This window comes from Anabrus simplex, chromosome 6 (genome assembly GCF_040414725.1).
Source record: "Anabrus simplex isolate iqAnaSimp1 chromosome 6, ASM4041472v1, whole genome shotgun sequence".
In the NCBI taxonomy this organism is placed as follows: Eukaryota; Metazoa; Arthropoda; class Insecta; order Orthoptera; family Tettigoniidae; genus Anabrus; species Anabrus simplex.
The window spans coordinates 23,717,959-23,742,380 of NC_090270.1; the positions used below are offsets into that span (position 1 = coordinate 23,717,959).

A 24,422-nucleotide genomic window follows, 5' to 3' on the forward strand; every position below is an offset into this window, starting at 1 on the left:
GGTGGCTCCAAGTAGCCTACGCAGTGGCCTCCACGGTACGCACTAGCCATGCGTCTTGGTGGGTGTGCTAAGTACCAACTGATGAGTCCAACTTAGCACACGGGGGGTGAAACGCTGGCAACCAGGAATGAGTTAGCTGGAAAATTTATAATGTCCAGTAACGAACCATTTATATTGGTATTATGAGTAAACATTGACGTAAGCAGGAAGGCCCCACGTCGATCTCTGTAATTCTTAGGAATAAGGTGTCTCAGTTATACATTGCTATAAAGTGAACCTTAAATTCTGCATTACTCATAGATGGTTCATTTGTTCGTCTATGTTAAACGAACAAAACAAAACTTGTATCACACTTCTATGATGCCGTGTTACTGAGATAGCAGCTTACAAACCTTGGTTTGGCACTGAACCCTCTTGCGTTGTTATCACGGAATTTCCTACCCAGAACTCTCACTCGTCACATGTCTTTGTTATCACAGCAGGCAATCCTTGCCACTTATTGAGGACATTAAAATGTGTTTGCAATCGTTGCACGGAGAAGTAGCTGTGGCAGCTAGAGATAGGTTGAACAAAGTGGTCCGTTGAAATCCTTATTTTGAATTTGTGAAGCTTATGAAAGATGCAAGATGTACAATTTGACCTCACTGTGTCCCAAATGTCTTCATTTAAGTATGCACCTGTCACTTCTTGTGACTTAGAAAGGAAGATTTTCTGTGCTTAAGAATGTGCTGACAGATAAATGGATGGGCTTAAATCAAGACAATTTGGAGAAATTATGGTAGTTGTTGTACAAAATTTCAAAGGGAACTGAATTTTGATGGTGCATATTTTTTAGTTCATTGTGCATGTTTTGCCATATGATAGTTTTGCCATATGCATGCATATTTTGAGATTTGATAGTGCATGGAAATCTGGCTCTTAATTATAACATTAAAATACATATAACTACAAAAATTATGGTTGTGATCTTTTTGTCATAATATGATGTTGTCTTTAAGTTGAGTTAGGACCTCAGGCAATGAAGTAGGCTAAATCTAGAGTGAAATATACAGTACATCCAATATCTGATGTAGAACAAAACAGTGACATGGTAGAGGAAGCAGGCTGGCCATGCACACAAAGGAGTGGATAGGGAACCATCCACCATTCCCTATCCACTCCTTTCTTTTCATACAAAAACATTGTATCTATATATTTCCCTCCACCCCTTCTTTCAATTTTACATTGCTTACAAAATGATTTAGACTACTCAGGTAACTTCTGTGATTTTCATTAAATAAAGAAATATTTGGTTGGCTTCTTATTGTAAGTATGTTCATAAATACAACCCATGCAAGGTAGCAATGCCAAATTAGAAATTTCCTGAAAAATATATGATTTTTACAGTATTAACCAAATATAATTTATCCTGCAGGGAATCAACTTGGTGTGTGAACTCATCGATGCGTATGGTTTGGATGTGGTGCAAGCATACATGGGGCACATCCAGGCAACTGCTGAAATTGCAGTACGTGATATGCTGAAGGAAATTGGCATTCGATCGCTGGAACGTACCAACAAGAGCATTCTTGAAGCTGAGGAATACTTGGATGACGGCTCACCTATTAAACTGAAAGTAACCATTGATACTAAGACAGGTTCAGCTCTGTGTGATTTCAGGTACATAACCATTGTTTACTCACCACTCTCCTTTCTTCTCTTCTTTGGCAGATTATTGTGTTAAATTGTGTTAAAAACGTATCAGGAATAATAATAATAATAATAATAATAATAATAATAATAATAATAATAATAATAATAATAATAATAATAATAATAATAATAATAATAATAATAATAATAATAATAATAATAATAATAATAATCTTATTGACTGCTCCAGCAGTCATGCAGAAGTGATTCTGCACTGCCAGTGGACTGCTGTAGCATTTGTATGCTGCTTGGCTTTTCTGTGTTTTGTTTTGCTAGGCTTTTGGAGAAGGTTGACCTTCATGATATCTAGTAGTTGTTCTATGAGTCTGTAGTTACTGTTAGGCAACTGCACACCAATATGAAATGATATGTATATATTTTATTTTATAAGTGGAATGTGATAATTATCTTATAAGATTGATATCGCTCATGAGCGTGCAAACTATACTGAAAAGACTGAACTGGTGTACACCAGTACAAAAGTATCTGGCAAAAGATACGTGTATTAACCCCTATGCACCCGTAAGCAGACTGGTACGCGCTCGAGCGCCTGGGCCAGGACTCCACAAGCGGACTGGTATGCCGGGATGCAAGGTCGCATATTGGAGACATTTGTGACATCTGTTGGCATTTTCCGGAAACATTTCTAATTGAAATCTGTTCTTGGTGTCTCAAAGTGTCACCAGAGTGCTCTAGTATGCAACTTTGGCAAAGAGAATTGATTAAAATATCGATCGGGAAATCTGTATTCTGTTGTTGACAAGATGGCTGACTGAGAAGGAAGTTGCTTGCTCACGCGAAATGCTCACTAATGGCGAAATTCAAAGCATATTTGATGTTTTACATTCTGATTTCAGCAGTATTAGTGAGGAAGAAGTTATTAGTGATTCTGTGCATGAATGAAAACGAAATATATCACCAGAGATCTTTCGCGTAGTAATATCATACGACATGGCATGCCGAATGCACTTTCTCCCGCCCCTCAAGATCCGATTGCGACTGCCGGATTTGAACCTACGATCTTGGTACCTGGATGTGAACACTTTACCACTGATCCTCAGACTGAATAATAATAATAATAATAATAATAATAATAATAATAATAATAATAATAATAATAATAATAATAATAATAATAATAATAATAATACACCGAGAGAGACATACAGCTGTAAGTTCGTATTTGGGATATAGATTCGAATCTCTTCATTCACTTACTTGTGATTTGTTTCCTATTACTTCCTTATTTCCAAATCAGGCAAATGTTAGGCTCATGTCATATTGGCTTCCTATTCTTTTCTTATTTCAAATCACGCAAATGTTAGGCTCGTGCCGTATAATTAAGGCCATAACACACACTAAAGAACTTCTGAGGTGAGATAAGGTAATGAAAAATTTAAGTTTTCAAAGGGATTATTTATGTATTATATTTCTGTAAAGTTCTGTTTTTGGTGTCATGAGCAATAGTGTGGAATTTCTCAATAATATACAACAGGTCCCGTGATAATACGCGCAGTTGATCACCCACTATACTGTTTTAACCGAAAGCTTGCAGCACCCAGGTTGTATACTAAAAAGTTGGCGGATTCCTAGCAATGTCAGAGCAAAGGGCGGGTCGATGCATATGGGTTAAGTGACATGCTCTACCAGTCTCTTCACTCAGTATCGTATTATATTTTAAGCAAATGACATGAAGATGCAACATTCTTGATTTCCTTAATTAATACCAATGTTAAAAGCCGAGCAGAGGGGATGCGCGTTCACGCGCTACGGCTATGGAGCCAAGCTCTGCATTGGGAGTTACGTGGGCAAGGGCGTAACGAATGTTATATGAGCCCGCCTGCCAAAATAAAAATTCGGGCCCCCTCAAATAAAATGTAAAACCTACGAATAACTAATATAAATTTAATTTCAGCAGGTAGAAATAATTCAATATATTGTCAAGCTATAGAGTATAAATAAAGGGATTATTCATTATCGTGAGATTATTAAAAATAATGTTTAATAGACCTCTGTGATTTAACAGTTAAGCTGCTGAATTGCCAACTATAACCACTTAGTTAAAATTGGTTTCTTTTTCTTCTTGTTTTGAATGGGTTTACTTTGGACCACACCTGTTCAACTGTTGGGCTTTAATCTTTGCCTAGTATTGCCATATTTTCTGCTGGTGTAACTCCTTTCTTTCATCAGTCCAGTAGGTACCTTTCTTCTGGGTTTTTTCCTTGAATCCAAGAACTTTCTTCAGGTTACTACGTACAGACCGTCTATCTTGAAGATCTGATATTCCCAGTCCTTCTCAGTTTCTGTCAGCCAAGTGGTATGTATCTTCTTGTTCTGCCAGAAGATGAGCAGGCGATAGGTCCGTCTTTTGGAAGGCAGTCTTACTATATGGCCATAGAAAGCTACTCTCCTTTACCTAGCACAATCAGTGAGCCTCTCTATGTGACGGAATTGCGCCGCCTATGGAATTCTTCATCTTCCTTTAGCGGACCTAAGATCTTCCTGATCGAGCTCGATAGCTGCAGTCCCTTAAGTGCGGCCAGTATCCAGTATTTGGGAGATAGTGGGTTCGAACCACACTGTCGGCAACCTGAAGATGGTGTTCCATGGTTTCCTATTTTCACACAAGGCAAATGCTGGGGCTGTACCTTAATTAAGCCACAGCTGCTTCCTTCCCACTCCTAGCCTTTTCCTGTCCCATCGTTGCCATAAGATGTATCTGTGTCAGTGCAACGTTCTGCAACTTGAAGTAAAAAGAGATCTTCCTGAGAATTCTCCTCTCTGACTTCCAGTTTCTCCATCAAACCTCTTCAGTTCAATGAAAGACACTCCATGGCATACAGAGTTTCTGGTCATATGACTGATGTGTAGTACTTCAGTTTCAGATTGCGTGATAGGCATTTTTTGTTATAAGTGTTCTTTGTCAGTTGATAGGCCAGTTCCAATCTGTTGATTTCCATGGATAATGCTGCTCTTTCTGATACTTAAATTTATCAGTCCTCTTGATTTTTCACCATTCTAGTAGTATCTCTCTGCTAGCTTCTTTGACGTTGGTAAAGAACTCTTTTTTCTCCAAAGACACTTGAAGACCCAGTTTGGCTGCCTGTCTTCTGAGGAAATTGACCTGTATTGTTGCTGTATCCAGCGTGTTATTGTGGTGGAGAATAGTGTTTTGTGTGGTGTGTGAGTTGCAGGGATGTTGGGGACAGCACAAACACTCAGCCCCTGAGCCATTAGAATTAACCAATGAAGGTTAAAATCCCCAACCCGGCCGGGAATCGAACCCGGGACCCTCTGAACTGAAGGCCAGTACGCTGACCACTCAGCCAACGAGTCGGACAAATTTATCATAATGTTATTGATTATACGTCCCACTAACTACTTTTACGGTTTTTGCAGTTTTGATATATTTCTTGTGTTCACAGTGGAACAGGCTACGAGGTATGGGGGAACTGTAATGCTCCAAGAGCCATCACTTTGTCTGCACTCATCTACTGTCTGCGGTGTATGGTTGGGCACGATGTTCCTCTGAACCAGGTAAGCTTTGTCAGCAATATATATGGTAATTCTTGTTTTCTAAAATTATTGCTACTGCTCCATATAAATCATCATCATCCACTTCCCTTCTCCAGCTCCCTCTGGATTGGGATGTTTAGGGCACTTTTTCATCTTCCTCTATCCAAACACCATTGTTCCTCCTTAACTGTGTTCCAGTCCAGGTTCCTTCTAATTATCCTATACTTGATTGTTTTCAATCACCTCAGTCTGGATCTCCCTCTTGCTGTCTGTCTCTATCTGGTTCTCCATCATTTGCTTCGGCATCCTTAACCTATTCCATCTTCTTACCCCACTTGACTCGTTTGACATAACGTTCACATGAGCATTGAGTATAGTTCAGTTTTTATGAGTTTCGACTTGACATTTGAGCGCTGCCTTTTGGCGGAAGCTGAGTGAATTAATAAACAGCCAGTCACTGGCAGCTGATTGCTCCGATAGAGCGTGTTAGACTCTAGTTCCAGTTACGAGTGTTGTCGATTTGTTGTTTACTATAACCACGTGCTATCAGCTGTGTCATAGGTAATAAATTTCATATAAATCTGTATTGAAGAGCAATATAGTGTAAAACAAGAGCAAAAGGTTTCCACCTATTCAATAGTGTTTGTTGTAACCTTAAAAATGTTACATATATGTGTTGAAACTAGTTTCGGTCTTACCAGAGACCATCATCAGTCAAAATCAAAGTAAAGGCAAGAAGATTCCTCTAGTGCTGATATTTTAGTGTTTCACCTAGTCTTCTTTGAGGTGCAGTCTTCCAATTGGAGGAAAGCTGAGAGCTTGCACATTACATGTGATTGTGATGAGTGTTTTTAAAATCTTTACTTGTCTTAATTTCATGCTTGCTTCATATATATGTTATTTATGTATTTATTTATTTTATATTTATGTATTTTATATTTATTTATTTTATATTTATTTTATATTTATTTATTTATTTATTTATTTATTTATTTATTTATTTATTTATTTATTTATTTATTTATTTATTTATTTATTTATTTATTTATTTATTTAACTTTTTAAGGTTACAATAAACAGTAGGTATTGAATGGGTGGAAACCTTTAGCTTTTGTTTTATACTATCAGCTGTGTGTTGTATTGTGTTGAATCTTTGTCATTTCACTCCATCATTCTTGACAAATCACCAACAATGATGGCTAGAAATAATGTGTTGATTGAGTCGTTGAAGGAGCACAATATTTTGGTTCACGATGACATGAGGAAGGGGGGATCTCATGCATCTTGTGAAACAAAACGAGTGTTTTAGACAGTAATTTGGAGGACAGTGATGGCAATTAAGATTACTATCACCAGAAACATTTTCATTCCTCCTCTGAAGGGCGAGGCAGGCCTCGGTAACACCGTCTCTTAGGCCAGGAGATTTGTTACAGTGTAGGAGATACACGGAGAGGGTGAGGTGATTGGCGACCATGGCCTATACTGGGAACTGTCCTGGCATTCACCTTAGTGCAGGAGAATGGAAAACCAGTTGTAAGATAAGCTGATGATGAAATGGCCAAAGTACTCATGTTTCTTCTTTTTGTTATTGTGCGTGACCTCTACCTCTTTGTTATTTTAGTGTTATGTATTCTATCAAGCCATGATATTATGAGCAAACATTGGTAGCATTAAATCTGAAAGGATCAGTGTTTATTGGTGGTCTTCTCTGTTAGGGTCCAAGTCTCAGCACCATAAAGTGACACAGAATACATAACACCAAAGTAAACAGAGACAGAGATTAATATTGAAGTCCCTGTTACTAAGGTGTTTAACTCATTCTCTTGAATGCAGTCCATGCCCGTTCAATCCGTGACCTCACTTCGACAGCATTGTTCCAGCTATGATCAAGTACACTGCCGAGCATTGGACTTGCTCCAGTCGTGTGACAGCTACTGTCAAGTTAACAGGTTGAAGGACATGTTTGTTTAAGATCCTTGCTTCAGTCTTTTTCATGTTTGAATGCAGACATGCTGCAGCACTGTATTCGATCACACAATTTAGTAATGTTTGCAGATCTTCAGTACTTGTTGCAAGCAGAACATATCCCATTAACAGCGATGCCCTCCTGTTTTCCTTCCAGTGCTTCAGAAAATATCTGTTGAGAGTAGATATTAATGTGGAGTAGAGATAGAACTCAGCCTTGCCTCACTCCTAGCTTTATTTCATTAGGCCAGGTGTTGGTGTTATCAACTAGATAAAATTAGTTAAAACTCAGGAGTAGGAGTTATTTTTATACTGAAATCAAGCTTTGTCTTCATCATTTCCTCTTCAGATTTCTTTTTTAACCTTTAGAATGCCAGACAATCATATATTGTTGTTTGGTACTTTTGTGTGAAGTGCCAGCAACGATATATTGTCGTTTGAACAGCACACCTTAGTATCTGTATTTAACATGATTATGAACGGCAGATAGCAATATCTTATGTTTTATTTCCATGGAGTAAAGAATGTAGTTTCTAATTCTTTCACTACGTGGCTCATTTGTTTATTTACACATTCGATTTCTGAATCTCATATGTTTCTCTGGACATGTGACGATTGGCAGTTATGTAATGGTAATTACCTCCTGAACTACCAAGCAGATACTTTTCATATTTTCTGTGTTTGGTCACTTGGATGGCTGCATTGTGCATTTTATCTGTTATTTTAATTTTGAATTATTTTATTGCTGTTTTTGAAATTTGACTTTTTTTGTTTTCAAAGTGTTCAGAAAATATGAAGACAATTTTTTTTTAGACATTTAACAGTATTGTAATCATTGTTGGTAGTTTGATGAAAAGTACATACCATCCTCAACATTTCCTGCAAGTTTAAAGTCAGAATATTCAAAATTGTAAATTATTTGGTGCTTTAAATAGGATCTTGCAAAATTATGCTAATCAGCCTGGCATTCTTGGCAAATTCTCAGCATGAGAGCATGGCACTAAGAGGGTTAATAATTAATATACAGTAGACATACAAACAAGTATATTGAGTCTCATGAGCTTTTCTGATCTCTTATGTTCAGGGCTGCTTGAATCCAGTTAAGGTCATCATCCCACCAGGATCCCTTCTGGACCCTTCAGACACTGCAGCTGTCGTGGGAGGCAACGTGCTCACTTCTCAACGTATTGTAGATGTTGTGTTAAAAGCATTCCAGGTGTGTGCTGCATCACAAGGCTGCATGAACAATGTCACATTCGGCGAGGAGCACTGGGGCTACTACGAAACTGTAGCAGGAGGAGCTGGTGCAGTAAGTAGTCTTATTTATCTCTGTCCTCACCTTCTCATATCCAGCCTCTTATATTGCAACTCTTTTGCATTCATTCTTCTCTCTATCTACAGTATCTATCAGTGTCACTAGGGACTAAGTTCAAACACTTGGGTCATATTTTACAGAAACCCATTAATTATAGTCCTATACATAATTTACCAATATAAATACCTTAAAAAATTAATAAAAAATATAATAAAACAATCAAATGTAAATAAACATAAATAAAATCAACTACAATAAACTCAACTTTATTTGTGTGTTAGTATAATTCTCCTGTTGCCTTACTGAAGGAATTTTTTGATAACTGCATCATAGAAGAATTTTTCACTCTGAAATTCATGTAGCAGTCTTTTTTCAGTTGACAACAGGGAAGGTGTAGAAAGTCTGTTCTTGCTTTACGAATTACGAAGAGACATCTTTACACGTTTCAAACAAGAGAATTAGCATTCTACAGTGGATCTGCTTACTGGTATTGTTGACACCAAACAATATGATTTATATGTTTTCGTAAACGATTCTTCTGCCAAGCCTCTTTCTTTGAAGAATTGCATCATTTCGGTCACAGTTTTGTTTGAAAAGTCTGAGAGCCTATACAATATACCAATATTAGTTCACTCTGAAAATTGCCAAAGTTGAACGAACTCCCTAACTTGATTTAAAAGTCAAAAACATGTTATCAGGAAATCATATTGTGAATCACTGAAATTTCTTTGAATCTAACAGCCCAAGAAACTGCAAATCACTGAAATCTTGAAATCTCACCTCCATTTGTCCAACCACAGTGTCAATAATTTAATTGTAGGGAAGCACATATTTAATTTTTTGATTTAGTGGGTCATCTTCTAGACGTCTTTCCTTAGTAGGTTCCACATTATCATTTACATTGCTATAACATATCTTCAAAATCATTTCCTGCATTTCTAAGGTGGGATATCGTCTGACTTATTTCCTTGATGCAGTATTTAATATTCACGGTTTTACTTTGAAGAATGTTGAATAGTGTTTGCGTGAGTGAAAAAATATGGCAGAAAACTTTCAGTAGAAATGCAAAATTGAAATCCTTCAATGACGATATGTTGCCTTTTGCAGTAATGAAAACCGGGCGAGGTGGCCGTGCGGTTATAGGCGCACAGCTGTGAGCTTGCATCCGGGAGATAGTGGGTTCAAACCCCACTGTTGGCAGCCCTGAAGATGGTTTTCCGTGGTTTCCCATTTTCACATCAGGCAAATGCTAGGGGGCTGTACCTTAATTAAGGCCATGGCCGCTTCCTTCTCATTCTTAGGCATTTCCTCTCCCATCATTGCCGTAAGACCTATCTGTGTCGGTGCGACGTAAAACAAATAGCAGTAATGAAAGCTTTCGTGTCGCAGCAGTCTGGATCTTCAGCAATACTCTCAAAAAACCTATGAGTTGTGTTTGTTTTTCATTCACTGCATTTACTCTTCTGGAATTGAAATTCCATGTTGTATTGGCAATATTTGAAAATCATTCATTTGAGACGTTAGGTCAGTTGTCCAAGACATTAAAAATCTGCTATGTTAGTCGGGTTGCATCCTTCCTGAACAGTTGTCCATAGAATCTGTTATCTTAGGACCCCTTATCTTGTGCTTGTACTTCTCTCAGTCCAGCCTTTACTGTCATTCTGAGGGATTCACTTGTATATAGACACTCGGATTTGATCACTGTGTTATTGTGCCTGACTTTTACCTTTTCTTGAGATCGCCTTTTTCTTGTATAGAACATGTGTCCTATGAAAAGTTGCATCCATCTTCTCATGCCTGCTGTTGTAAGTTTCTTTCTCACTAGTTTTCATCTGCGCTCTCACCAAGATATCTGAAACTGTCCACTTTTTCTATTTTACCATTCACTGTTGTTAGGTGTCAGGTGCTGTTTGGATATTGGTTATATACTTCGTTTTTGAAACAAATTTGGAAGCCAGTTTTCTCTGTCTGGATTGGCAGTAAATAGATTCACAAAGCAAGAGTGGAATAATCATTGATCCAATTGTATGATTTGAATCCTATTCTGGCAACCTGAAAGAAAAAGTATTATAACGAGGAATATGGACCACAGGTCAGGTCAGGTCAGGTACATCCTGCTACCATATTGCAACTGTCTGGCCGAGGGTTAGGCAGCCAAATGTCATAAAAGGTTAGGCAGCCGTCACCAAATCTGACAAACTAAGGGAAAACCAATGGCTATCGGCAGAGGAGTTCACCTTTAGGGGGTTTGTTGAAGCCATTGTACAGGAAATGACACCAATTCAACAGGAAGTTGCTATTTTGCAGGTGGGATGTCACTTTTTCCCTGGTGGAATGAAAGAGTAAGATCCTCAATAAAGGAAAGGAACATAGCACAGAAAGATAGAGAGAAATCCAAGCCAGAACAGGTAAGGGATAAGGGGAAGATCAGAGACCTCGAGTAAGTTTACCGGGATAAGAAATTGAGAGTTAAAAGAGTAGTAGAATAGGAGAAGATAAAGTGCTGGGAGATTTACTTAAAAACTGGAGGAAGACAGCAGAGGCAATATGAAACTATCGTTCAGAGTGATCAAAAATAAAAGGAATTCAGTTGAAACCATCAAAGCATTTGAGGAGCCTAATGGAAACCTGGCCGCATGAAAGAAGAGGACATCAGAGAGGTTCTGAGGAATCATTTTGATCACCTATTGAACAGAACAGAACAGAACAGAAGAGAAGAGAAGAGAAGAGAAGAGAAGAGAAGAGAAGAGAAGAGAAGAGAAGAGAAGAGAAGAGAAGAGAAGAGAAGAGAAGAGAAGTAGATCGGAGATCAAAATAACCAGCTGTTGAAACGTACACAGAGGAACCTCCCATTACATGAGCAGAGACAGGAGCAGCCCTTAAGAAGATCCGCAAGGAAAATCTCCAGGAATTGATGAAGTCAGCACGGACATGATTAAAGCAGCAGCAACAGTGGCTGCACATAGTGCTCAATGCAGTTTGGAAATATGACAAGATACCTACTGATTGGAGCAAGGGTGTCATTATCCCCCTGTTTAAGAAAGGAAATAGTCAAAAATGCTCCAACTATCAGGGAATAACACTCCTTTCTCATGAGAAAATCTTAGAGAGCAGATTGCGAGTCATCTCCGAGCCGCAGTTGTTGAACAAACATAGCGGTAGCTGCCTGCCATCTGGGGTTCAGTATTCATTTTGAGGAACCATTTGTAATGTCAGTAATATTGCATGTTGTGTACTAATTGTTAATAACTTATTTTCTTAGTTCCTTGTTTTGTTTTACGGTACCATATGCTAAAAGTTTCTTTTACTCCCATATTGATATGTTTATCCCTTGTTTTTTTATGATAGGAACTTGTAACAGTATAGCCTATAAGTAGTGATGGTGTGTGTGTATATAATATTGGATAATAAAGTACACTTTGCCTTAGTGCCAACCCTATCATTAGGGAAGTAATAAAACGAGTAGTAAATAGATTAATTCAGTTAACCTGGTCAACTTATTCTCCGAGTTAATCTGGTTCAACGAAGTTATACTGTATTACAATTGATGAATTTCATCCGATATCCATGTTGACAAAAAGTCCAATTGTCAAGTGAAAAGGTTCACCTACTCAACAATTTTTTTATATTATGTCATGCAATAGAACACACACATCACCTTTCATGAGGAAACAGCAGGGAAGTGAGTAGCATATTTAAATGTCCGTGAGACACCTCACCTTCATTTACACAATATTTATACCTTCTTTTTCTCTTATTCTAGATTCTATACACTGGAACAGTTCGGCAAATTCCAACTTGTTCCTAACAAAACAATGCAAATTGTCATCTGAGAAGAGTTTCTCTGCAACATTTTACTTAATTTTAATGGAACATATTAACATCATAAACAGTTTTACTGGATTTTAAATCACAAAACATTTAGATTATTCCTTTAAAAAAGTTTTGTTTCTAGGTGTGTGTTTCTTATAGATCACAAGTTTGGTGCTCATGATACTATTAAGACTAAAAAATTTAACCATTCAAAAACTATGTGCAAAAATAATTTTAAGTGTTATCCTTGTGATTTCATGCTAAGTCTTTTAAGAAACTGAAGATGTCTCCATAAGAGTATTCCATAGGAATAATAATTAAATGCATTATATAAAAAAAGTGTTGAATAGGTGGACCTTTTCACTGGACAGTTGATTTTATTGTATATCAAAACTCAACCATCATTGTGTTCATTGAATGCTGTTTATCACCTTACTGCAGCTTGCTGCCAATTGTTTAATTATTTATTTTTCATTTCCAGGGCCCAGTATGGGATGGGCATAGTGGTGTACACACACATATGACTAATACTCGCATCACCGATGCCGAGATATTGGAGCGGCGATATCCTGTAATACTCCGTCACTTTAGCCTGCGGCCCAACTCTGGAGGAGCAGGACGACATCGTGGAGGGGATGGTGTTAAGAGGGAACTTTTGTTCCGCCGCAAGATGACCCTGTCTGTGTTGACAGAACGCAGGGTGTTTCATCCGTATGGACTCAATGGTATGTGACAGTCTGTCATGTTTTCTACATCCACTTCTTCTCAGTCCCTAATCAGCTCATTTATGCTTTCCAGTTTCATGAAAAGAGCATCTAGGAAAAGTGTAGGATGGGAAGAAAGCCAGATAATTCTAGGAAAGTGAGGAGACAAAAAGATAAAGATGAATACAGGTGGTAGTGCTGATGATAATAATAATAATAATTACAATAATAATAATTTTGTGTGGGTATTGCTAGCTTGGTACAGCCCTTACAAGGTAGACCCTCTGATAAGAGTGTACAACATATGCCATGTATGGGAAACTGCGTGTTATAATGGTGTTTGGGTTGCAAGGATATTGGGGACAGCAAAAACACCCAGTCCTTGAGTTAAGGGAATTAAATGTTTAAAATCTCTGACCCAGCTGGGAATTGATCCAGGAGACTCTGAATCATAGACCACAACGCTGACAGTTCAGCCTCGTAGCCAGAGTGAGGTGATGGTAAAGCACTGGAAACACAGGATGAACACTCAAAGAGCCTAATGAAAAGAAAGGAAAAGAACAAGAAAGCAATGAATAAAGTCATGATTACCTTGTGATGTTAATAGAGTAGATCATACAAAGAGCATCTCAGCACCAAGTGTAGAGCAGCAGTGACTCCCTAACAGGACAAACGGCCTTGGAGAGATGAGTCCTTTTAGATGGGATAATTTTCCCCTGGTTGGAGGCAATGTCTCTTGAATCCATAAAGCATCATCTGTCTCCATGTTATTCGTGGCTGCAGCTCCTGTATGGGGCAGCAGCGGTATAGGAGAATGTTTGAGGTGGATGATCACTTGGGTGACAACAGCAAGGACCACTGTGTAGATCAGGAGAGGAGAGTATCCCAACAATGGAAGGGACCAAAGACCTAGGGAGTTAGCCTGAATGAAATCCAGGGCAGGCAAAAACTCTTATAGCTGTAGGGAAAGCAATTTGCCTAGGAGAAGAGAACTCTAACATCAAAGTTCAGCTCCATGGTTCTAACTCTTTTTTGCCAAAATGAACGATTTTTTCATTGCATATGGAATCAGAAACTATTCCCAAAGAGTGGCAATCGGCTCTTGTATGTCCTCTCCATTAAAAAATAAGGCAATAAAGCAGATGTGAATAACTACAGAGGCATATCTCTTCATTAGTTTGTCTTTAAAATCCTGTCAAAAGTAGCTATTCTTGACCCACAGATTGGTAAATATCAAGCCGGCTTCTGTAAGACCCACTCTTGCAGTGAACAGTTCTTTTCAATAAAAAGTACCTTCAAAATCAGATCTCTTCACACCAAACCACTAGTATTGACTTACTGATTTCAAGAAAGCCTATGACTCACTCGACTCATTCAGTCTTCTTGATATTCTCAAAGAGATGGGTGTGGACAACAAGACTCATTCCATCATCAAACAAACTCTAACTCCTATTCACAAGTGAAATACATGGAAGAAATCTGTACCGTAGATCCTTTGAGATTAACACATTGCTGACCAGATGCTTGAGCTTGTCACATACCCTGTGGACTGGACATTTTTCTACTGAGCATACTAAAATGCACATGATTATAAAAATGTACATAAATATTAAACTAGTCAAGATTTTTTATCTTTAAGGTTGTAAATATCTCTTTATAAAAACCATATTCAGCGTCAATTCCTAATACATCATCAATGTGTACATTATTATAGTCATCATCACTTGAATAAATGAGCACATTGAATATCACTTCCACTATCACACTCACATTCAGTTTCCACTAATTCACAATCACTATATCCAGCTGAAAGGACATCAGCATACAGTTCTTCTAAAATATTGTCGTGAGCTAACATTGTATTACGCGAGTGCTCCATCTTGTCATTGACTGAACCGGCAGAAAGGAAGTCAACGTTTCAAAACTAAATCAAAGAATAAAAGAAGACCGTGAATAAAAGAAAAGTGGCAGATATACAGTACATCTACAATTTATTCTACTCTATGAGCAAGTCCGAAATAGTTCAATATATGGTCAAGAGATGTCACAGGGAGACTGAAAACTATGTCGTGAATAAAACGGAGATTTCTCGGGGCCTGTCACCCATGTGTTACGACTGGTATTCATCAAGGCAATAGGCTTTGACCCATTCTTTTCAGCTGTGATCTTGAGAAAGTCATCTGTGAGTGGAAAAACATTGCTTGCCTTGCTTATGTAGATGATTTAGTCCTAATGGCAGATGGTCTTTGGAAAAGAGTGTAGTGATGTTATCTGACCATTATAATATTGCTGCATTTCTGAATACCAGATATGGAAAAATCAAACGTTGTATTCATTTTTAAGTATCTTAGGTCTTTTTTTTCATCAGAGAAAGAAGCTCTGAAATATTTGGTTAAACATATAGAAATAGCTTTCCACCTCTACAAACCCACTTATCAGTCCAGATTGATCTCATGGCTGATCAAATACTGCCACTAAACCACAGTAGTATGTCCTGAAGCCTTATAAGCTGCTGAATGCTTGGCCTTCACTCACTACGGTGAGATAGAGAGCATACAAATGGAAAGGAGGACATTCCTAAGAACGATCCTGATTCACATCAAAATTCTGAGAGGGAATATTGCCCGAGGTCAAAGAATTGCCCTGTTAATTTGGAAACCTTTAACTTGTTGTGTAAAATACCATCTTAAGTTTTACAGTCATCTATCTCAAATGCCTAACACCAGAATATCTCAAAGAATTATTTTTCTTCTCATGTCTTAGAATTATACCACTCTATAGGCAACCGGAGAGAAGGAAGATCTGTCTGGTGTCTCTGAGACACTGGTTCAAGAAAGAAGTAAGGATGTTCAGGACCTGGGTACACAGGTTAAAAATATTTCAGAAAGAGAGAGAAGAGAGGCTGGCGCAAAATGGTTCGCAGAGCAAAGAACTGTGTTCTCCGTCGAGATGAAGGAATACTAGAAATCCAGAAAGGCTGACGAGTGTTAACTGTCATCCTAAGAAGCCGAAAAAATGTGTTTAAAAAAAAGTCTGAATAAATGTTCTCCATCCCTTTTACTATAGCCAGATTTATGACCTGGCACAGAGCAGTCTGGCATGTTGATGATGATTATTGCATGTACTAACAACTATTCAGTTTTCACGTAAACAATATTTTACCCTCTAGTGCCTGCACAACACTGAACTCAACCGCTACACGTTGAGACCAAACAGGATCTGTGGCATGTGGTGTTGAAATATGGAACTACATTCTCTGGATAACAGAGCCTTATAGAATTTCCAACACATTGATAATCTACCTTCCCCTCCTTGGTTTATGCAAGACACACTCACATCACAAAAGGTGCTGGAAAATGCTGCCATACACCATTATGTATGTTTTGACACACCACATTATGTTTTGCTTAGCATGTACAAACATATCACAGTCATTGTTTCTAATTTCTCTAGCAATGCCTCCGGCTCTTGTGCGAAGCAATTTGAAATGAATCCATGGTATAATTTATATTGAACTACATTGCGTGTCAAAAGCCGGGATTTAATTCTAAACTTTTCCACTGTGTTCAAATGGAGTGAGGGCATATGATGCTGTTGATGGTGGTAATTATTGTTTTAAGAGGAAGTACAACTGGGCAATCATCCTTATAGAGGATGGAAGGAATGTGACACTTCAAAGAATGAAGATATAGGCCTAAGGAAGACAAGTACCATGAAAGGCTTAAAAATGAAAGACTCCCTAGGCCTCGAGTGCTCTAATAGCATCGGGGTTGGAAAAGAACAAGAGTTGACCAAGGGAGGTTGGATAGGATAGATGAAAATGAGGAGCCTGGCACAAGTAAGTGGAAGTGATGCCAGGACTCAGCTCAGGGCCCCCATGGTCGCCAACCCATGCTCCCAAGTTGAGAGCCCCTGGGACCCCTAATAGTCACCTCTTACGACAGGCGGGGGATTCCGTGGATGTTATTCTACCGCCCCCACCCACAGGAGGGAATGATGCTGTTGCCGGTGATTTGTTCATTGAATGTTAAGCCTTGAGCAGACCTGTTAGTTTTATTTGACAGGAGTAAGCTTTGTGCTGAAAATGGGTTTCACTCTTTCCTTTCATCATCGTCATCCCACATCCAGACACATTGGTTGCCTGGTCGCCCATGGGAGTCAGATAGAAAGACCTGCAATAGGCGAGCTGAACATGACCTTGGACACATCCAGCACTAAAAGCAATATGATAAATAAATAAATAAATAAATAAATAAATAAATAAATAAATAAATAAATAAATAAAAAAATAAAAAATAAATAAAAAATTCTACTTACCTAAGTGTAAATCTAGTTTAAAGCTTCATAGTTTGAACTCGTGCCAAGAGATGGAGCTTTACAGAGCTGTGTGTGTCAATACGGTGAAGATGATACAATCACTTCACTGAAAGAACTATATTTTTCCTTAAGAGGTTCAAAAATCTTGGTCACAAATGGTTATTGCATGGGGGAGGTAATGAGCTGTATCTGGTAGCAATTTCGACTGTTGAAATATATATATATATATATATATATATTTTTTTTTCAGTATTGCTGTGAAAGGTAGGCAGAAATAAGCATTTTATACACACACACACACACACACACAGAGAGAGAGAGAGAGAGAGAGAGAGAGAGAGTGTGTGTGTGTGCACATGGGGGCATGATTAGCTCAGTGGCTTAGCAGCTCACTTTCCACCACGAAGAGTGAAGTTCAAATCCTAGTCGATTGTGGATTTAGATTTTCATCTCAAAAATCATGTGACGTCAGGAAGGGAATGTGGCCTTAAAACTCGGTGAAAACCAAAATGAGTGTGGGTGGCTCCAGCGACCACAGAAACGCTTGAGCTCCACCATTGGCTGTCTTGCGAATGTTTTTCTATGGTTTCTCATTTTCACTTCCAGGCAAATGCCAGGACAGTTCCTGTTCACAGGCCACAGTCAATTCCACCTCCTTACCCAATTTTGTTCACCATTATTCATTTCAGTTTCGTTAACTTCTGAGGTTGGAGTCAGGAAGGGCATCTGGCCATAAAAACATGTTATATAAATGCATCTCACCTCATCTTGTACCCTGTATCAAGAAACAGGACCAAAGGACATACATACAATATAGATATCAGGGGCGATCAATATATAACGCAACACATTTTATTTCTCAGCTAATTGCAGTTTTTAAAAATTGGAATTTTTTTGGGACGTCTTTGAATACTTCCACTTTGTCTTGTAGAGTTTCATTAATTTCTGATAGGTGGCAGCACTACGTGTATGATGGGCAAGTTATCGATGGAACACGATGTTGGCTCTGACATTGACCAGTCGAGTGGTACCATGCAGGCATACATGCCCTCACATTATGGAGGCATAAGGCCATAGCATCGAACGGAGATTATGTTGAAAAATAGGGTGTTGTAGCAATGTATTTGAATTTTCAATAAAACCAACCTGCTTTTAGGAAGAAGCAAGTGTTGCATTATATATTGAACTCCCTTCGCAGATAGTGAGATTTGTAGCTTCATCTCTGTAAGAATCATCCTGCATAATGGATCAAGGTTTCCTCAGGTGTTTCTCATTATTGTTACTTGTCTTACAGGTGGACATCCAGGAGAGAAAGGCCTCAATTTACTTGTCAGAAACGACGATCGAATTATCAATCTCGGAGGAAAGACTGCTATCAATGTTGAACCTGGGGTGAGTAGGCAGTTATTCTCTTCTGAAGATTTCATAATCATATGAAAAGCATTGAATCATCTGTCATCCTTCAGTTACATCAAATGTGAAATATGAACGACTTATAGGGCTGGGCACAAATACACGCTGTGAGATAGACTGTCTCTGTCACCTTGTCTGGTATGGGGACAACTTAGAAATTTTAAGTTTATTATACTTGTTTTCAAATCATACGTAGAATCTCCTGAAATCCTTTCCAAGGATACCCGCCCAGTGACGAGTGTGTGAAAAGTCTCGCAGACTTCTTGTGATCATACTGAGTGGTTAGAAACCAATGAGAGTGGCATGGCAGGTTGACTTAGTTGTGCACTGCTGGTGGACCAAACATGCTTAGTTGCATCTCTAAGATATCCTCTTATGGAGGGAGGTACAGCTTTAAGGTTGAAAATATTGCATTATTCAATTTATTTTTACTTTATACAGTAGCACTTCATTACAGTAACATCAGGTCTCGTCTATAGCATCAGGTGTTGTGTGGTACCAACATACAGTATTTCTCATAAGGAAAGTGTTCTTAGCCTTAGTTAGTGAAGCTTTAGAAGCCATCAGAGGTATGAACATGTTCTACAAAACTAGGAGAGGGTGCAGTCATATTGTCATGCAAATTCTGAACATAAAACATGATTTATAAAGTGTTTGTTGTGCAATTAAGAGAAGACAGACAAAAATTACTCATTATTACTCCTAAATTAAGAAACTTGGTGAGTACTGTAACAGTTAAAACTCGTTTAGGAAATCTAAAATTTGAATTTTATGTTATTTCCTTTGCCAGCCCCGTGGTGTAGGGGTAGCGTGCCTGTCCCTTATCCGGAAGCCTCGGGTTTGATTCCCGGCCAGGTCAGGGATTTTTACCTGGACCTGAGGGCTGGTTCGAGCTCCACTCAGCCTATGTGATTAGAATTGAGAAGCTATCTGACAGTGAGATAGCGGCCCCAGTCTAGAAAGCCAAGAATAACGGCCGAGAGGATTCGTTGTGCTGACCACACCACACCTCTTAATCTGCAGGCTTGCGGGCTGAGCAGGTCAAGGCCCTTCAAGGTCTGTAGTGCCATGGGGTTTGGTTTTGTTTGGTTATTTGCTTTAATTTTGTAATTTCAGGCTTAAAAGTAAATATGTACTATATAAAATAGCTCTAATTAAGTTTTCCTACATCATTTTCCACTTCTCTCGACTGAAGGCATAAATCTTGGTTACGACAACACTCATTTATAACGGCAACATTTATTGGGTCCCTTGGATGTTATAACCAAGTTCTATCATATAATATACTTTCCTCTTTGATGTGGTGAAAAGAAATACAGTAGTGTGCAAATTGATCCGAATACGGTCATTTCGAACACTTTTTATAAATACAGTAATGTTTGCTGAATCATGCATTCCCTCTTTCAAACAGATTGTAGGTGTTAACATTAATGGACACTCTAGGATGTTCTTTATAACACAGTGATTAGTTGACTGTCTTTGAGTAATGTTGTATACGTTTTCAGTATTTTGTGGTGGTATTATACTACAAATTGATGATGGATACCACTCTGCAGAAATGTTAAAAAATTGACATTCATGGAGCTTACCTCTGTGACACAAAGACAAATTGCTTCATAATGTGGTGTTGGTGTTGCTATAGTAGGAGTGGTGGTGGTGGTGGTTTTAAGAGGAAGTACAACTAGGCAACCATCCTCTATTATAACAAAACAGACAGAGAAAGTTAAAGCGGTCCAACACTTCGAAAAATGAAGATATTGGCCAAAAGAAAATGGCCATGAAGGGCTTGAAAATAAGACTCCCTGGGCCTTGCAACCTAATACTGTCGGGGTCAAAAAAGAACAAGTGTCGACTAAGGGAAGTCTTATAGGATAGATGAAAGCGAGGAGCTTGGTACAAGTAAGTGGAATCAGTGCCAGGACTCAGATAAGTGCTCTGTGGTCGCCAACCCACACCTCTAAGTTAAGACCCCTGGGGCCCCTTTTAGTCACCTCTTACGAAAGGCAGGGGTTACCATGGGTGTTATCCTACATCCCCCTCCCCCCACATAGGGTTGTTGTTCCACCAAATTTAATTTTTAGCGATACTGAGAAACTGGGTTCTTTTTATCACTGAGGAAACTGTGGTCATAGATTCAATTCTACTCCAAAAGAAGACTCATTAGGAAGAGTAAAATAAACCTCAGGCTCTCAGCTGTTGACTCAAACCAAAATTGAAGTAAGAGTGGGCAAAACATTACAACAGTTCACCGCAGCCTGTTGCAGGCAGGAAGAAGAGCGTGCAGACCAGCAGAGAAGCGGCTTCAGGCAGACGTAGTGCACAAATCGATTGACATGGGCTAAACTCTATACATACTGGACTGCAAAAAATTTGAAGAAAGTTGTATTTTTAGATGAAAGCCGTTTTGAAGTGTGTAAAGAAACATGTGAAAATATGTCACTATATATATTCAATAACCGCCAAAAGTTATGGGTGTACATTATCCGACAGCTGATTCCTTTATCATTAGCTTGAGAGGAACATTGGCAGATGTATCGGGGCCATGTGAACAGTCTCCACATGAGGATACCACCTTCACCAGCCTGAATATACCCTGTGAGCAAGAATGATCTATTGCCTCATGCTTGGTGAATCACTCGTACCCTGCCATCAGCGTGAACCAACTGGTACCTTGACTCATTTATCCAGGTGATTATTTATCATTGTTTGAGAGTTCAATGGTGATGTATCTTTGTACCTTGTGATGTGTGGTGTGGAGAGGTCCTCAAGGGGACAGTGGCTTCTGTATCCCATTACGATGAGATTGTTTTAGATGGTACAGGTGCTCACATATCGCTGTTACTCTAGCATGGATTTGCAGGTGATCTACTGCACTGTAACCCATCTATCCCCTCTTATCATCCGAGCTACTTGGCAATCACCCCTGTCATCAACTTGGTGTACACTGCGGCAGTGGTGGTGTTTTTCTGAATTGCCGGGCTGAGTGTCTCAGACGGTTGAGGCGCTGGCCTTCTGACCCCAACTTGGCAGGTTCGATCCTGGCTCAGTCCAGTGGTATTTGAAGGTGCTCAAATATGTCAGCCTCATGTTGGTAGATTTACTGGCACGTAAAAGAACTCCTGCGGGACTAAATTCCGGCACCTCGGCGTCTCCGAAAACCGTAAAAGTAGTTAGTGGGACGTAAACCAAATAACATTATTATTATTATTATTATTATTATTATTATTATTATTATTATTATTATTATTATTATTATTATTATTATTATTAATCCATACACTCACAATGCCCTCTTGACATGGTGGCCAGTGGAAAGCACTGTGCCTGCACGACTTCAGCATGGAGATGGAGGTGGTGATTATTGTTTTAAGAGGAAGTACAGCTGGGCAACCATCCTCTATATAATACTAATCAGAGAGAAAAAAGGAAGGGTTCTGACACTTCGAAAAGTGAATGTATCGGCCAAAGAAAGACAAGGGCCATGAAGGGTGCGAAAATGAAAGACTTCCTAGCCCTCGGAAACCCAATAGCGTCGGGGTCGCAAAAAACAAGAGTTGACCAAGGTAGGTCGGATAGTATACATGAAAGTAAGGAGCCTGGTACAAGTAAGTGGAAGCAATGCCAGGACTGAGCTTAGGGCCCTGTGGTCGCCAACCTGGGCCCTGGGGCCCTTTTAGTCACCTCTTACGACAGGCAGGAGATACCGTGGATGTTATTCTGTCGCCCCCCACCCAACGTGGAATGGCTCATACATCTAGAGGCATCTGGTCACTATCAGATGTGCTGAGATCTTGTGTTTTACCCATTCTCTGCTTAACTGTTCCTCGCATCACCAGTGTGAGGTCTGACGAGAGCACTATTACCTTCACTGGGCCAAATACAGTGCCATTTCATCAAAACGCCAGCTATCTCTAATTCAGTTAGGTACTCATCAGTGTATGATTCTACAATTAACAGTAAGAGGGGAGCTCTTAAAAATACGGCTTTGTAATTTATTCATTCATTCATTTATTTCAATTAATTCCAACGAGCCTGCAGGCTCATACATAGGAATTGTACAGGACATTACATACTGGCGGGCACTTACACATCAAAATATAGTTTGTGTATATAAGATAATTAGTAAATAGTTGAACATATAAACACATACAATATATAAAATATGTACATCATCAATATGAGGATTACAGAGAATTATTTCTGACTGTATTTACATTTACATAACATGAAAGTTGCAAAGGTTCAAGAATGGATTATGGAGTATTTTCATTTACATAAGAGTTGCTGAAGTACAAGAATAGATTTCAGATTATTTACAATTACATTACACAAAAGTTGCAGACGTACAGGAATTGATTACAGGGTATTTACAGTATATATACATAACACAGAGTTGCAGAGGTACAAGAACAGATTACAGAGTATTTACATTTACATAACATAAAAGTTGTAGAGATACAAGAATAGTTCCGGACAGTTTGCAAGATTGTTTGGGAGAATGCCTTAAATGACAACTGATATTTTGATTTAAACAGCACTGTACCTTTCCCAAAAATAATGCTTGACTCTTTGTTTGAATTTTGCCAAAGTTGGTGCTGTTTTTATCTCCACAGGGATATTATTAAATAACTGGATCGCAGAGAACTTCAAGCTGTTTATACCATATTTATAAGAGCAAACATTGTATAAGGCAAAGTCTTTTGCATGCCTAGTACTATATGGATGGTTGTCAGAATTCAGAGTATATGTAGTGTTGAGTTGTATAAATTTATGTTTTATTTTATACATGAGTACAGCTGTATTGAATTCTGCACTCATGCTTAGGGGTGGTATTTTAGCACTTAGGTATAGATATTTTATTGGTGTTAAGTAGGGAAGATTAAGTATATTTCTAACAGCTCTATTTTGTACTACCATTAGCTCATTCAAGTCGGACTTCTTACAGCGCATCCAGATTACATTCAAATATTGTAGGTGACTATGAATTAAAGAGTAGTAGATGTGTTTTAGAAGATATTGTGGGATAAGATAACTAAGTTTCTTTAAAATTCCTGCAACAGGTGTGATCTTTTTAGTAATGTATTCAACATGGTCTGTCCAGTTCAAGTTCCTATCAATCACCAACCCAAGATATTTGACAGTTCTAACTAGTTTTATTTCAGTATTCTGCATATATATTTTACTGTGTGGGATTTCATTCTGACCTTGTTTTGTCATTATCATATAATTAGTCTTTTGCACATTAATAGTTAATTTATTTGCTTGAAACCAAAAGCACAGAGTATTGAGGTCTTCCTGCATATCCTTAACAATGGAGTCTATATTACTACCAGTATAGAACAAGTTTGTGTCGTCGGCATACAGTGTGATACGTCCTTTCAAGCGGCAAGTTGCAATATCATTGATGTAGACTAGGAAGAGAATCGGCCCTAATACTGACCCCTGTGGAACGCCATGGGTTACCCTAATTGCTGAGCTCCTACAGTTATTCAGCACTACATACTGTTTTCTATCGGACAGATAATTATCAAACCACTTCAATGCAACACCACGAACTCCTGCTCTCTCTAATTTAGCTAACAGTCTTTCATGGTCCACTGTATCAAAGGCCTTCTTTAGATCTATAAACAACCCACCAGCAAAACTATTAAAATCTATTGACTCTTGCAGCATATTTATGAGATCTA

General features: G+C 38.6%; 1 protein-coding gene across 2 annotated transcripts in view; it reads left to right on the forward strand.

The window, feature by feature from the left end:
• LOC136875423 (5-oxoprolinase) overlaps window positions 1-24,422 on the forward strand; it is a 352,212-nt gene that overhangs the window by 199,995 nt on the left and 127,795 nt on the right. For both annotated transcript variants that reach the window (XM_067148979.2, XM_067148980.2), the window contains exons 15-19: window positions 1,415-1,659; window positions 5,118-5,229; window positions 8,258-8,482; window positions 12,783-13,026; window positions 18,617-18,714. In XM_067148979.2, coding sequence (XP_067005080.2) covers window positions 1,415-1,659; window positions 5,118-5,229; window positions 8,258-8,482; window positions 12,783-13,026; window positions 18,617-18,714 — 924 coding nt within the window. The remainder of the gene's footprint in view (window positions 1-1,414; window positions 1,660-5,117; window positions 5,230-8,257; window positions 8,483-12,782; window positions 13,027-18,616; window positions 18,715-24,422) is intronic.